The 15,732-nt window shown below is 39.3% G+C and overlaps 1 protein-coding gene across 2 annotated transcripts in view; it reads left to right on the forward strand.

The window, feature by feature from the left end:
• Window positions 1-14,881, forward strand: part of B3GLCT (beta 3-glucosyltransferase) — a 125,601-nt gene extending 110,720 nt beyond the window's left edge. Inside the window, exons 13-15 of one of the 2 annotated variants that reach the window (XM_031001436.3) lie at window positions 926-1,045; window positions 7,103-7,247; window positions 12,856-14,881. In XM_031001436.3, coding sequence (XP_030857296.3) covers window positions 926-1,045; window positions 7,103-7,247; window positions 12,856-13,023 — 433 coding nt within the window. In that variant the 3' untranslated portion in view covers window positions 13,024-14,881. The remainder of the gene's footprint in view (window positions 1-925; window positions 1,046-7,102; window positions 7,248-12,855) is intronic. The other variant, XM_055360351.2, reaches the window with a different exon arrangement.
• Window positions 14,882-15,732: the final 851 nt, after the last annotated feature.

Below are 15,732 nucleotides of genomic sequence, written 5' to 3' on the forward strand. Positions count from 1 at the left end.
AGTAACTAACTTGCTTTTGATTTTGCAGGCTTATAGGCGGAAGGGACGTTTCTAAGTGGTGTAAGTTCTTAAAACATAGAAAAAATAGGCTTTCTTAGTACTACCCTTTGTGTCTATTTAAAAAAGTTATTTTTCAATTTTATTTTCCTATAAATTCATTGTTTTCATCCAAACAGCAGCTGCAGTTGCAGGCATTTTTATGACCAACTCACGGATAGTCTTACTTTAGAGAACCCAGACTAATACACTGCCCTTTGTAAGCTGTTGTTGGTAATGTGTGTTAAAGGCAGATAGGGGCCAAAAGGTATTCAAAAGTATAAGCAATTAGACACAAAAAGTTCTCAGACTTGGGTGGCCTTATTGAGGGAAACATAAGCATGGTTGTGCCTCATTATCTGAGGATTTCTAGGATAGCCTCACTGCCCAAATTCTCTTCCCCACCTGCCAGCCAGGGGCCCAACATGCATTTGCATCTCAGTGGCTCCTTTTTAGGCCATCAGGAATTTTTTTGTTAAATACCAAGTTCATCTGAAAAGATGTGAGGATTAGTTCACACTCACTTGAAAACAGGACTGGTAGAAATAAGATCTAGAGCACACTGGCCAACTTCACTTCAGTAACCTGCCACTCTCACCACACAAATCAGGCAGGCGTATTATGGCAGGGGCTTGTAAAAACTGAGGAACAAGCCCCTCGTGTCTCAGTTTCTCTTCTGTTTCCAGTAATGTACAGTGTTCATGCATTCTTTTCTTTTTTTGTTGTTGTTTAAAAATTTTATTTATTCTATAAGTCACTCAAATTTCTTCTCTTAACTATTTCAGTTTAGTATTACACAGTATACAGAGTGGGATGTAAGAACCATAAACTATTCTGTAACCACGTTTGAATCAAATAATCATGATTTGTGTTCCCTTTGGCATCTCAGTATCTCCAGGCTCCAGCACTTGCTTAGCTGTTATGACTCCGGCGAGCCTGTGTTTCTGGGAGAGCGCTACGGCTACGGCCTGGGCACTGGTGGCTACAGCTACATCACGGGAGGAGGAGGGTAACTATGATCACAGCTTTCTTCAACTACTTTAAACATAAACTTCCCTTTCCACACGAGAGGTAGGTCTCTGGCACTGGGATCTATACTGATATGTGAGTACTCTGTGAATGGTGGTTGTTACTATAATAGGAAAGTGAACATTATATTTGCTAAATATTAAAAGAACACACAGTAAAGAATATTTTAGCTCTTGAAGAAATGATATAAAAAAGTATGTCATACTTGCTAGAATGTCCCTAACAATGGTTGCTTCTAGACAGCCAACTAGTTTTGATTGTCTATTTAAATGGAAAAAAAAAAATTGGTTATAGATTTTAATCTCAGAGAATAAGCCATTAGACTATGAAATTATGTAATGCTTAATAAATCGCCTTTGGAGAAAGTGTAGTATAGAAGCTTACTTAGGCAATTAAGTAATATTTATGTAGGATTTATAGGTTTTAAATAACAGTTAAAAATCAGTGTTTTAAATGAAGCATCTGCCTAATCTCTTATGAAGAAAGATTTTAACTTGATTTATATGGGTAAATCAATTAAGTAGTTTTCCCTATTACTTCTGTAGTCTTACTATTGGTGCGTGTAGGCAAAATCTTATCAACGGTAGTCATTTAAATTCACTCAGTAGATATTTGTTGCATGTCTTCTGTGTTCCAGGCAGCATTCTAGTTTATAACCTAATGGATTATACACTTCTGGAGGGCTAGGACCTTAAATTCCTACTTTGCAATTCCCTAGATTGGAACAATTCCTACAGGAACCTGCAGGATCTCAACAGTCATACTACAGGCATCCTGATTTTGTTTAGCCGATACAGTGGTGAAGATAACATGGTTATGGTGGTGGCTCTTTTGTAGTGATAACCAAACCTGAGCATGTGTGCTGATCTTTGTTAGACAATGGCTTGCATCTACCTGAGGTCATTAACAACAGGAGGGGGAGTCCAGGGAGGCCTTTGAAAAGACACTAGAGTAAGCCCAAGGAGTGTTGACCTCCTTATCAAAAAAGGTTCAAGCTATTTGCGGCCTTACTGTAATGCATCGGGCTTTCTGGGTGAAGAGTTAGGGCCAATTAAGGATCAGAACATGGCACCCATTGAGCCAGGATGTTCCACTTTGAAAGTGGCCCTGTTATTTGTATATGGGTTTATATACTTTATAGCATGATGGCGTTCATATAATATTTTTAACACAGAAGTGACTTGTTATGTGATTTCTGCAAGAAAACCATTTTGTTGTCTTCATTGCATATTGGATTTAGCTGTTGTTTCCAAGACTGGCACTCAAGGCCTTCTGAAACCTCACTTTACCTTACCTATCTAGAATTGCCTTTCATCATCCCAGTTGGTTGTTTATTCGTTCAACTGGCCTTGTGTGGGCCAGGCACGGGGAATGCACAGATGAAAGCTGCACAGCCCCTTCCCCACAGGACCTCACAGGCCAGTGCCAGATTTGCAAATACATTGCATAATTGTCACTGCTCCCCCTTCCCTTGCCCCTGGCAGGCCGTGCTAGACCACCAAGGTGGCACCTTTAACTTCTGTGCTCAGCGTCTACCCTGCTCCTGGGTACTTCCCACCACCTCTAGTTTTTCTGTCTTAAAACTTCTCACCACCACCATGCCTTCTCCTTCCTACCCTGCGGAACATCTTGAGTTCACTACTCTATCTCCATTTTCTCTGCTCCATTCTCAGCCTTCTAAGAGTCATAAACTCCCAGCCTCCTAAACTACCTCACCAAGGTTTCCAGCAACCTTGCTGTAGCTAAATCAAATTAATAATTTCCAATTTTTATCCTGTTTCACTGACAGCCTTTAACACCAGTGACTGTTGACCTGAAATACCCGTTTCTCTTGCTTTCCAGAGCGCCATCCTATCCTTGTTCATCCTTCTTTCTGGTCATTCCTTCTCTGTTTCTGTCTATGCCTTCAATGTCTTGTGTTACTCAGGCATCTTTTCTAGTCCTCCTTCTCACCCTGTATTGTCCCTGGGTGATCTTATGGCTTGATGCTGAATGTACCCAGAACTCTTTCTCCAGCCTAGAACTCTGCTGGCCTCTGAATTCATAGATTCAAAGGGCATCTCCACTTGACTGATTGACAGACACATCACACTCAACACCTTGTCATTTCTGACCGTAACCCCTGGTTTGTTCTTCCAATGTCCCCCTCTCAGGGAAAACATTGGCATATATGAGTTCTTACCCCAGGAGTCTGTGAGTCAGCTCTCACCCTTTCTTTCCCCACTCCCTGCAATCAACTGAATCACCCAGTCCTGTCCATTTTATTTCCTAAATCTCTCTTCCATCAATACTTCTCTCTACCTCCAGTAATCTCAGCCAGGTCACTGTCATATCCTATATGAGTTCCTGCCACAGCCTCCTGTTCCCCCTACTTTTTGATCTTAAACTCCACTCCATGCTGTTGTCCACACTGTAGTCAAAGGGACCTTTCTAAAAGCAGATCTGGTCCTCTCTCCCCTCTGCTCAGAGGCCCTCAGTGGCTTCTCATTGTCTTTTCTCCAAGAGTGTGAACCTTTTTCTACTTTTGACATCTAAGACAAAGAGATGATCATTCATATTTTAACAGGAGTCAAGTTGATCTGGGATGAGTCCTCAATTTAATCTTCTCTAGTTTGCCTGATTAACAGCCTCCCTGGGTGTTGCTGAGGCCACTGCTTTGGGCCCGAAGGCCCAAGAAAAGTTTTGTCTTCTACCCACTTACCAGGCCCAGTTTGCCGCTGAAAGCTGCCATGGCTGTCTTGCTACTCCCCTAGCAAGGATTTTTCTCTCTAGAAATTCATTCATCTAGGCTTCGTGTCATTCACCTCTCTTCAATTTCATAATTACATATGACTTTCCTGTTATTTGAATATTTTTATTTGAGTGTTACCATGGCATGAAAGTCTTTTGCATCCTCTGATATCCTAACTGGCAGTAGAACTTCTCCCATTGCCTTTAGGATCAAGTCTGCACTCCAAGGCTTATAAGACCTCTCATGATCTTGGCAGATGCTGTTTTACCTTTCTAGCCTCATCCATCTACACCCTTATCTTAAAGAACTCTTGCTGAACTTGTTTCAGTTTCTCCGAAGCACTATTTTTTTCCTCTCCTCCCAAGATACGACATTCGCTGGTCTCTGCATACCATTGTTTCCCCAACTTTCTGCCTGTCTAGTTCCTCCTTGTTCCTTTGGACTCAACATAGCTATCACCATTTACTCTTGAATGCCTTTAGCCCAATCTAGCCTCTCAAATCTGGGTTTAATGCATTTCTAATGTACTTTCATAGCATATTATGCAAACCATTATCATTTAATTGTCTATTTACTTTTCTATTTTCCACTTAAATTATGCATTATTTGAAGGCAACACCTGTGTGTTTCATTTCTCGTTATTTCCTTGCTTCTTAGCATAGGGACTCATGTTTTTCAAGGTACAGTGAATAAATGAATAAACAAATCCATGAACACAAGGCACTGATCTTTATATAGCTAACATTGACCAATGTGATGTTCTGTCTTTAATAGCGCTTTTACAAAGATGCAGGAACATTCGTCATGAGATTGTCTCTTACATCAACCTTTGATAAAAGCTGTAAGACATAATGTTGAATAGTTTCTCTAGTATTACAGTAGAATTTTCTGATGCTCTAGCTTGAGAACCAATATGCCTTTTAACAGCAAGTCAGAATCAGTGGCTTGTAAAACCAATTCATGGACCATGACTAGCATTTTAAATTAATGAACTATTGAGTGGAATAGAATAAAATGGAAAATATCAGAGTGCATTCCGTGTCATAAGGGTAAGTATTGTTTGTGACATTTTTGTTTCAGCTTTATACATACCCATGCACACTCACACATGAAACATATAAATGGTTGCAATGTGAAATTAATTTCTTGTTTTCTGATGGCGGGTCACAGTCAAGTAAGTTTTTGAAAACTACTACCATAAACCATCCGTCTTAGGTAAGGATGTTTTGACAGAGCCGAGTCAGACATGTAGGTTCCTGTGGTTTCTGTGTAGGTATTTTGCGTTGTTTGGAGCGTGAGACCTTTGTACTATTTGAATCCAAGTGTCTGTTTTTCACTTTGTTGCTTACTCCATGAAAGTTTTGGTACTTGGAGAAAATAAATTGAATGACCATTTTTTTTTATTATTTCAACAGGCTTTTGAGGGGCAGGGGGTGTTTGGTTATATGAATGAGTTCTTTAGTGGTGATTTCTGATATTTTGGTGCACCTGTCACCCAAGTAGTGTACGCTGTGTCCAGTGTGTAGTCTTTTATCCCTCATCCCCACCCCTCTTCCGAGTTCCCAAAGTTCATTGTATCATTCTTATGCCTTTGCATCCTCATAACTTAGCTCCTACTTATAGGTGAGAACATGTGATGTTTTGACCATTTCTTTTTGAAAATACTTATTTACATATGTGCATTTAGGTAGGAAGCTGTGCTTAGGCTATCTATCATCAGCCTTTTTGGCAGCCTTGGGAGCAAATGACTATACCAGAATAAGATGTTGGGCAGTGTCCTCGGAAGAGGCCACAGGCAACGTTACCCAGAGAGACTGCCATGACCTATTTATTGGCTGAAGGCCAGGAAGGGCAGGCGTGTTTCTCATGCATGTTCCCTTCCTACATCTTCTTGATCTGCACTGTGTTCTTGGGCAAGTCCCAGACTCCCATTTCAGTTTTTCTTATTTTAAACATTTGTATATTGTATATTGAAGGAAATAAAATAATCCTGTAGCCTTTCAACATCTTTTTAATGTTTAATAGTTGGTGGCCAGAGCAGACAAGTGTTCTTTCCCACCATGATATGACTGGTAGTTTTCCATTTTGGGGAGCAACCTTATTTGGAAAGAACTCATCAGCATGCTAATAAACAAGTGTTATTAACGGCTCATATTCACTTAATTTATGCAAATAATTAATGTAAGACTGTGTGAGTAGGCAAAAGTATAAAATAATTACATATTAAAATTTCATGCTCACGTTTCATCTTCCTATAAAGTTAGTTTTTCAGAGAGCAGATCAAAAAAATGAAAGTCTTTCTCATTTTTTCTCATTTTACTAGATGCTGACAAAAGAAAAAAAGCATTTTTACTATTTACTGTCAACACATCTTCTCATGTGTGCTCTTTTCCCGGAGTCAGTAGCTTGAGCCCAACGTGGCCGATTGGGTGTAGGAGTTCCACTCAGCCACAAAAAATGTGGCCAGGGAGGTTTCACTGTGGACAGCAGGCTTTCTAAGAGAAAGGCAATTTATGGTGGGTTTTCAGACTTGCAGTTTTCCTTTCTCTGTAGTTGACAGGAACTTTCTTTTTATACTTTCCTATTTTGTTACAACATCTTAAGTAAAGAAATTCTCTTGTCTAGTCAAGGGCAGGGAGGGAGTTCTGCACTGTTGCAGGGGACGGAGGAGGGGGTTGGCCACTAGCATTAGGTAAAACTGTGCTGAATTGAGCCCAGCATGTGGAATCAGTATTTTTGATTCAGGGATTCAAGCTCTTTGTCCTTTTTTCCTTCCTCCTAGACTGATTCATAGAATGTTTCCTCCCCCAGGAAGAAGGTCTTTGTAAAGGCGACTTTGTTCTCACTTGTTTGATGCATCAAACTTCTATTGAGTGCTGTGGGCAAGGCCCTATATGTGGCAGTGGGACTATATGGATGAATTTTAAATAGTTTTGCCTTAAAGAAAGTCTTTGATGATTGAGACTGAACTTATGAACCATATTGTTTCCTTCAGCCCTTTCAGTAATTGAGCTTTTTATGGTATGAAAAGATTCATTTCTACCTTAGGATCAGAATGAAAACAAGAAACCAATCTGTATTTTAAAACGAAGAGAAATTATTTTGGGAACTTGGTACAAAAGTGTTGGAAAGGGCCAGAAGACTAAAAGAGAACAGGTAGGGTTTTACCTAGAGCTCAGTAACTAGAGAAAGCTACTATTGCCTCTCAGTCTGCAGGAGTAGAGTCCTGTTTCCCGGGGCCCATTTGTGCAGCAGCGGTGTCTGTGGAGCTTCTCTAACCCCTTTCTCTGCTCTGGCTCCCACTAGAATGGTCTTCAGCAGAGAAGCTGTCAGGAGACTTCTCGCCAGTAAATGTCGGTGCTACAGCAATGATGCTCCCGATGATATGGTCCTGGGAATGTGCTTTAGTGGCTTGGGAATCCCTGTGACACACAGCCCTCTCTTCCATCAGGTGAGGAAATGGTTTTTATTCTTCCCTCATGGCAGGTGAGGGACAGGTTCTTCTCACTTAAGGATTTGACTTCTTTCTCTTCACATATTCGGGAAACAGACTGAGAACTGTGTTGACAGGCTCCAGGGGAATGTCCTTAACCAGGACTGTTACCCTGTTTGATGTACACACTGTCTCATGTACGTCATGAAGATGGGAGGCAAAAACGTCTCGAAAACCAAGTGGCGTTTGACCAGGATCCTCGCCATGTAGGACCAGGGAAAAGCTGTTTTTTGGTTTATCTTTTTAGTTAAAAGGATTGATAGCATTTAAAAATTATTGGATACTGCCTAGAAATATATAGGACTGACCTAATATTGTCCTACTGGCCACTGAGTCTATGTAATTCTACACCATCCTCAGTTTTTACACTATCTGTCTTTTCACTGAGCTTTTTCTCCTTCACTTGCCATTAAAATGAATGGCTAAAATCTATTAAATTGCAAATGGGTATCTCAATAAGCATATATTCTGAGGGTTATGGAAAAGAAGAGATGAGCTTATGTTTACCAGGGACGGGTAGTGCTTATAGCCTCCCCATATTGCAGTTTGGGGGTTGGAGAAGGAAATCCTCCTGCATTATGTTTAGTATCTTTTAAGAACCAAGTCAGTGAATTTTCTTTTAAGAATAATAGCAGTTGTTCACAAACTAAAAATAACCATAGATCCATACCCATCTAATATCCTCCTTCAAGAAATTTAAAGTTTTTGAAACTTGAAGTGTGTATGCATAAGTATTTTAGATGCCTTCTCTTATATTGAAAATACTGTTTTTATGCCTTATTTGTTTATTTTTATTTATTTATTTATTTTGAGATAGGGTCTTGCTCACTGCAACGTGGCTCACTGCAGACTTGATCTCGTGGGTTCAGATGATCCTCTTGCCTTAGTCTCCCAAGTATCTGGGACTACAGGCGCACACCACCATGCCTGGCTAATTTTTAAAGTTTTTTATAGAGATGGGGGTCTTACTATGTTGCCCAGACTGGTTTCAAACTCCTGGACTCAAGCGATCCTCCCACCTCGACTTCCCAAAGTGCCAGGATTACAGATGTGAGCCACTGCACCTGGCCCATGCTTTATTTATTTGGTAACCAGTAGCAAACATTATCATAGCAATATAGAAAACTTAGCATGACAGAAATAGTATACTATAGAAAACAACTCGAATAAGACTAAGAAAGTGTTTGCATCATCAGGAAAGGCAGAATCCATTTCTGTATCCTTGAGACAATAAGAGAGGATAAAAATAGACCTTTAATATAAGGAAATGTATGAGAAACCTCCTTCCTGGTGTCAGTTAGAAGATACTTACTTGTCCTTTAGGACTTTGAGAGGTCTTACCCACTTTAAGCCTGTGTGTTGTGTTAGGATGACTTAGGAAAGAAAGCGTTGTTCTCTGCGGTTCCCTCTCTTGCTCTGCCTCATGGTGTTTCAGTCACGCAATAAAAGGGGTAATTAAAACTGTTAGTGTATAAGGGAAATAATTTATCAAGGTTAGTGTGACAGGTCTTAGATTTTTGTAGCAGCCCTTTTCATTTAGGGAAGAATAAATTAGCTAATGAAATGATAAGGAGAAAAGAAGGAAAATCATCTATAGGCAAAAGTCCTTTGAAGATAATTTTTTTAAAAATAAGGTTGTTGTTTCCCCCACTTTAGAACCCTTGATTTCTCTAATTCACATACATTTTAAACTTTTCCAAAATCATAAAATATGTTTAAAACCTATCCTCCCCAACAGATAATGCTGTATCTTCCAATTCTTAAGCCTCTTTTAGAGAGTTTGGTAACGATTTGGATAGTGCTTTCCATTTATAGTGTTTAAACACTGATCCAAACTGTGTTTGTTCATCTTCACAAAGAAATATGAGGCAAAGAGATAAAATTTAAGAATCCTGATGAGCTAGAGACAGAGTGGGCATTTGGAAGCAGTCTCATATGCAAAATTGCCTGGGCCATCACATTTCTTCTGTTTTTAGAGAAAGTTATTGTGAATTCGCAGATTTAGAAGGGGACTCCAGGGAAAATCTAGTATTTCCCTTTGTTGAAAGCACAGCACCTAGAGCATATGGTTTTCTGTTCTTCCAAAATTATGTGCCACTAATGGACATGGCAGTGTGCAATGATTGGTGGTTGCTCAACTCTGGAAATTTCCCAAAAAGTTTTAGACCACCATTATGGTGGGTAAACTGTATGGGATGGAAATCATTTTTCAATACAGTTATAGAAAGGCACTTGTCTAAGGAAATGTGATTTTAATCTCCATTTGCTGCCCTGTTTAGTGTGCTCCAGTATTTACAGATGAAAGGTTCTAATTTTGCCCAATGTAGGAGGTCTTTCCCTTTTTTTTTTTTTTTTTTTTTTTTGAGATGAAGTCTTGCTCTGTCACCCAGGCTGGAATGCAGTGGCATGATCTCGGCTCACTGCAACCTCTGCTTCCTGGGTTCAAGCGATTCTCCTGCCTCAGCCTCCCGAGTAGCTGGGACTATAGGTGTGTGCCACCCGCCCGGCTAATTTTTTGTATTTTTTAGTAGAGACGGGATTTCATATGTTAGCCAGGGTGGTCTCGATCTCCTGACCTTGTGATCCACCTGCCTCGGCCTCCCAAAGTGCTGGGATTACAGGCCTGAGCCACCACACCTGGCTGTAGGTCTTTCTTAGGCAGTTTCAGCCCCTCTCTCTTCCTGTATGCAGATGCCTAGCACACTCTGTGTCTGTTCCTCAAGTTCTTCACCACCCCTCCATCCTGCCTGTTTGGGATTTCCTTTTGACATTTTGGGCACAGAGATATGATTATTAGAGGCTGCATAGACTTCTTGGTATTAAAGATACCATTTTGGATGTATTTCACTTTTCTGATTTTGTCTAATGCTTTTCCATTACCTCATTTGTCAAAAATGACCAGTAAATTGTAATGTTTAATAAGCCAGCTCTTTTAATGCATGTATAGCCTCCCTGAGATGCAGTAAATCACTTCTAGAATCTGCATTAATAGAGGGGAAAATGTTATGGTTTAGTTTTTTTCCTGTTAGATGCATTTCTGTCTTCAACAGTTCATTTTTAAAGGTGAAAAACCAGCAAGGATTTGTTTCCATTGCTTTTACAGTAGTCCTTCCTTAACCACAGGGGATACATTCCAAGATCCCCCCAGTGGATGTTTGAAACCTTGGATATACTGAACCCTACGTATACTATGTTTTTTCTTATATTTTACATACCTATGATCAAGTTTACTTTAGAAAGTAGGCAGAGTAAGAGATTAACAACAATAACTAATAATAAAATAGAGCAATTATAACCATATGCCAGCATCACTACTCTTGCTTCAGGCTATTCTTAAGTAAAATAAGGGTTCCTTGAACACAAGCACTGTGATACTGCTGCAGTTGACTGGATAATGAGGCGGCTTCTAGCGACTCAGGGGCAGGGAGTGTAGACAGCATGAAGATGCTGAACAAAGGGAGGATTCATGCCCAGTGCGGGATGGAGTGGGACACCCCAGATTTCATCCTGATACTCAGCAGGGCCCGCAACTTAAAACTTAGGAATTGTGTATTTCTGGAATTTTCCATGTAATATTTTCAGACTAAAATTGACTGTGGGACACTGACACTTCAGAAAGTGAAACCGTGGATAAGGGGGAACTACTGTATTTCTTCTGGGATCATTGTGGAATTATCTTCTAACGGAATTGAGAGGATGTTTCTCCTTGGTTTTCTTCCTTGCCAGTAAACTCTCAGAGGGCCTTGCAAAGAAACGTCGTATAATAAATGAATTCCTTCAGCTAATATTCAAAACTTTCCCAACTCTGTTAGACTGTATTCCAGTGTGTATTTTTTGTCTGTCTCACTGTTTTTTCCTTTTAAAATTCCTTTTAGATTTTTAACTCCCTGAGCAGTTACAATTTCTTAAAAATAGCAATTGTGAAAGTTCTCGCCTTAGATTATTTTGAACTTTTCTTCGCAGATATTATTGTTGGAACACTCATCTGAGCAGTTTATTTGTACTGGTGAAGCTAGGTTAGGCCAGGTGCTGCTGAGTGTGCCCAACCGGCAGTGAGACAGCTTGAGCAGAGGCAGCCGGTGTCCTGGCAGAGCACTGGCCCTGGGCTGAGCACCTCTCTCTGGTCTCTATTCCAATGTTTGCTAGTCATGTTACTTCTGGGAGCTCTGGTTTTCTCAGCGGTAAATTGGAAGTGAACCATAATATTCTGTCCATTTTATAAGGCTGTTTCTAGGATTCAATAAGGCAAAATTTAACAAAGGTATTCTGTAAACCATTTAAGGGAGTTTAAGTATTCATATCAAAGATTTAGGCAGACTGTAATAAAACAGTAGCCTACAAAAGACTTGTTTTTAAAATGCATCACATCTAGTTTTAGTAGTCAAGACAATTTTAGTATTGATGACCTAATGAGTTACTTTATAAAACAGATGGCCCATATAAATTAATAAACAAATTTAAGATGATTACTGGCTGGGCAAAGTGGCTCACGCCTGCAATCTCAGCACTTTGGGAGGCCAAGGTAGGTGGATCACCTGAGGTCAGGAGTTCGAGACCAGGCTGGCTAACATGGTGAAACCCCATCTCTACTAAATACAAAAATTAGCCAGGCATGGTAGTGCATGCCTGTAATCCCAGCTACTTGGGAGGCTGAGGCAGGAGAATCGCTCGAACCCGGGAGGCAGAGGTTGCAGTAAGCTGAGATTGCCCCACTGCACTCCAGCCTGGGCAGCAGAGTGAAACTCCATCTCAAAAAAAAAAACAAACAAACAAACAAAAAAAAAGGTTACCGAGAGAAACTGGATACTTTGCTTAGAGAAAACAAAATAGTATCTGATTTCAGTTTCCTTCTAACCCTATAGGCTACTTCTTCAATCTTATTCTAACCTGTATCTAGTTCTGCTTAAGTTTTATTTTCTAACTTCTAAAAAATTTTGCAATGTAGATAATATAAAAACTTTTTAGGTCCTTTCACAAACTATTTCGGGTTACTTGCAATTCTCATTTACACCTCTGGAACTAGACTAGGTATTTGGTCAGGAAGAGAGCATGAGTTACATTATCCTCCTCCTGAGTGAGCTCCTTGTTTTCTTTCTTCGAATGACATCACCTAATTACACATTAGAGCAGTAGAGAGGCCAAGGGAAATCTGAGAAATCCTTGTCCCAGCCCCCCACAACACACTTATGGCCAGTTTCCTTAGAAGTACCTGGAACATAACAGTTTTTCTGTCTTTGTGCAGAAGTGATAATAGTAACTTAAATGGCTTACCAAAGAAAGCTTTTTGTATTTATTACTATTGTTTAGGAATCTCCCAGAGGCAAGACTATGGAACATAGAAGCAAAAAGCAGTGCATTTGGGATATTAAGGTAATTGGAGACACAAAAGCAAAGCACCTGGAGTTAGAAGAAAGATATCAGAAAATGGTTTCCTTTTTGCTTTTAGATTCCTATAGCCAATGTTAGGTAGTGAAGTAAAGCAGTCCACTTTATAAATTCAAATGCTCTTCTGCAGCAAAATTATATTCAATCAACAAGGAAGCCTAACTCTCTATTTTTCCTGCAGGCTCGGCCGGTGGATTACCCTAAGGACTACCTTTCTCATCAAGTTCCCATATCGTTCCACAAACACTGGAACATCGATCCAGTGAAGGTGTATTTCACATGGTTGGCACCCAGTGACGAAGACAAAGCCAGGCAGGAGACACAGAAAAGTTTTCGAGAGGAGTTATAAGTCAGGGTGACCTGTGAGCATAGCCTGCGCAGGGAATGAACTGGAGACTGTGGCCTCATCCCACTGTGCTGTGCTCACAACACTTGTGTCTGCCACATGGCATTGGATGCTTCCTGACTTTAGGGGGAGATTTTATGTATGGTATTTTTTGACAGAGGAAGAAAAGGGGTCACAGGAGAAACATTTTTTTTCCTGGGAAAAATCACTTGCTTTTGACTTATGCAGTTGTTTTAACACTTAGTGATGACTGTGTATTCTCCAAGCTGTGATACAGCAGTTTTTTTTATTGTCACAGGGAAATAAATGGTACCAGAAGTCCCTTTCCTGTTCTGTCTCTTCATTATAATGGAAGTTTCAGTTGGGCATGAGCCTGGAGAGATGTGACTGTCTACAGTTCTATTTGTATATATAAAAAGAAGACTGAAAGTCTTTTGACATGGATATTGTGAATGGTATGAACTTTTAAACCATATTATTGATGATGAAAATTATTTCCTGGGAACTCAGTAGGAATAATACCATGTTAAGGAATAATACTGTACATAAAACATCATGAAACCCTAGATGTGAAATCCCCTGAAGTCTGTAATCATGGTGGTTATGTTTTGTCTATTCTTTTGCTGTTTGTGCCTCGTAAAAAGAGAATGAGGTCTTCTGCTAGAGCTTCGTATTGCTTTGGAAGTTCATCTGTGTTTTATTTCTCCCTGAAGCCCTATCTTTATGGCTTACTTGTAACATGAAAGTAGTAGATGCTGCCAGAAAATAGTGTCCTCAATATTTTAAAACAATGTTGACATGTTTTGTTCAAGTCAGCAAGCTCTATGTGAGTCTCAGGAAGTGAATTAAATTTGGACCTTATGTTTTACTCTTGTTTTTTTTTTTTTTTTTTTTTTTTGAATGTTACTTAATGACTCTCTCCTGACTCAGAAGAGAAACCCCTTGTGGAAGGACAGCACGGTGATCAGGCAATTTCTCTGGGTTCCCAAAGAATGACATTTGAACACAGTATTTTGAAACAGCTCTAGTTTTCAAATTATATCTTTAATATATAGTAATGTAACATATTCATATTAATGTATAAAAAGCACTCTAATTATATAATTCAGTTTTTGTAAAGGTATTTGCATAAAATTTAATGTCTTAAACTAATTTTGGTAAATTACTTCTTTTTTTTCTTTTTAATAAAAACTGTTACTCATTAACTTTGCTTATAATGCTTTTTATAGCCCAGCACAGAATTTAAAGCCATACCACCAAAAGCACCTGTGTGTGTTAATATGTTTTTCTTGTAGCATAGATTGACTATTTGCAATAGTATTAGTATTTACCATTTTTCCAAATTAGCAACTACCAGACCTCGTGTGTTGCAGTGATAACACAATGCATTGGATTCAGTTTTGTGAAAATGGATTCTGTGGCCATCCAAGGGATGTATCAGGGATGATCAGCTGATGAGAGGCTCCAGAAGGATTTCTAGATCGTGTCAAGCCTATACTGATGGCCTTAGCTTTGTTCAGTCATTGTAACTGGGTTTGTTGTCATTGCTACCGTGGTAGTCACCTTCGTGTCATCTATAATAGTACTCCTGGAGAGCCCTGGCTGCCTACCCCAGTGGAAAAGAGTCTCCAGTTCTGCTCCGGCCTACTAACTGTTACCACTGAGAGAACAACATGTTCATTTGACAGGATTGAAGCTGGCATCCGTATATGAAGATCCTTGTCAAGCTTTCTTCTGTGGTCTGATCAGTGCCTTCTACTGATACCGGGGCACCTCCTCTGGTACTTTTAAGTGTTTTGTTAATTATGTTTACTTTTTGGAATGGTGTAAGCCTAACCACAAATAAAAGATCTTTGCCTAAGTTTTTGATTTCTCAAATATTGTGTTCATTAGTCTAGACTGGGAATGGGGAGGGGAAATGGGGAAAAGGAATGAATGAAATCAGAAAAAAGTCAGCAGCTCAGTAAATACAGTTTAAAGAGAGAATAATTACTTCAGAGCTACCCTTTTAAGAGAAAACCATCAGAAATTGATAATGTTTATATAAAGTTTATAAAGCCATTGTGTTTTGTTATATAACAAATCAGAGATGTTATTTTAGAATCGATTCCCATCTAAAGAACTCAATTTTGAGTCTGACATTTCCAGGACCAGATATTGTCTTACTCACATTTCCTTTGCTTTGAAATAGGGCTTTCCTTCCAAATGGCTATTTTTAGGCTAGGGATGTTAACATCAGGGATTTGTGTGTGGAATAACTGGAATGTCATTTTTGCTTTTAAGCCATTTCTGATGATATAGCCAAAGCAGGTTGTCTGACTATGTAGGATTTTTACATCTTGCAACTAAATCAGAAATCCAGACATGAAAATAACCTTTCTAGAATGCCTAGGAGCAGAAAACAATAATAGCATGCTAAATCACAAATGATGCTATGTATGGGTATGTAAATATCAGTGCTGTCTGCATTTCTGGGTTTATTGAAGACCTCTTGTTGTATATATCCTCAAAAATTAATGTAATTGACATCTTCAAGAATGTTTCTATTGCCTTCCATTCATAATCAGAGATGTAATTTGTATGGACTAAATAAAAACTTTATTATGTAATGAAAAGTTGAACACTTTCTTACAAAGAAAACTCCAGGCCCAGATGGTTTCATTGGTGATATTCTCCAGGCATCCAAAGATGAAATACTATGTTTATGGAACA

The sequence above is a fragment of the Gorilla gorilla genome, chromosome 14 (genome assembly GCF_029281585.2).
Source record: "Gorilla gorilla gorilla isolate KB3781 chromosome 14, NHGRI_mGorGor1-v2.1_pri, whole genome shotgun sequence".
NCBI classification, from domain to species: Eukaryota; Metazoa; Chordata; class Mammalia; order Primates; family Hominidae; genus Gorilla; species Gorilla gorilla.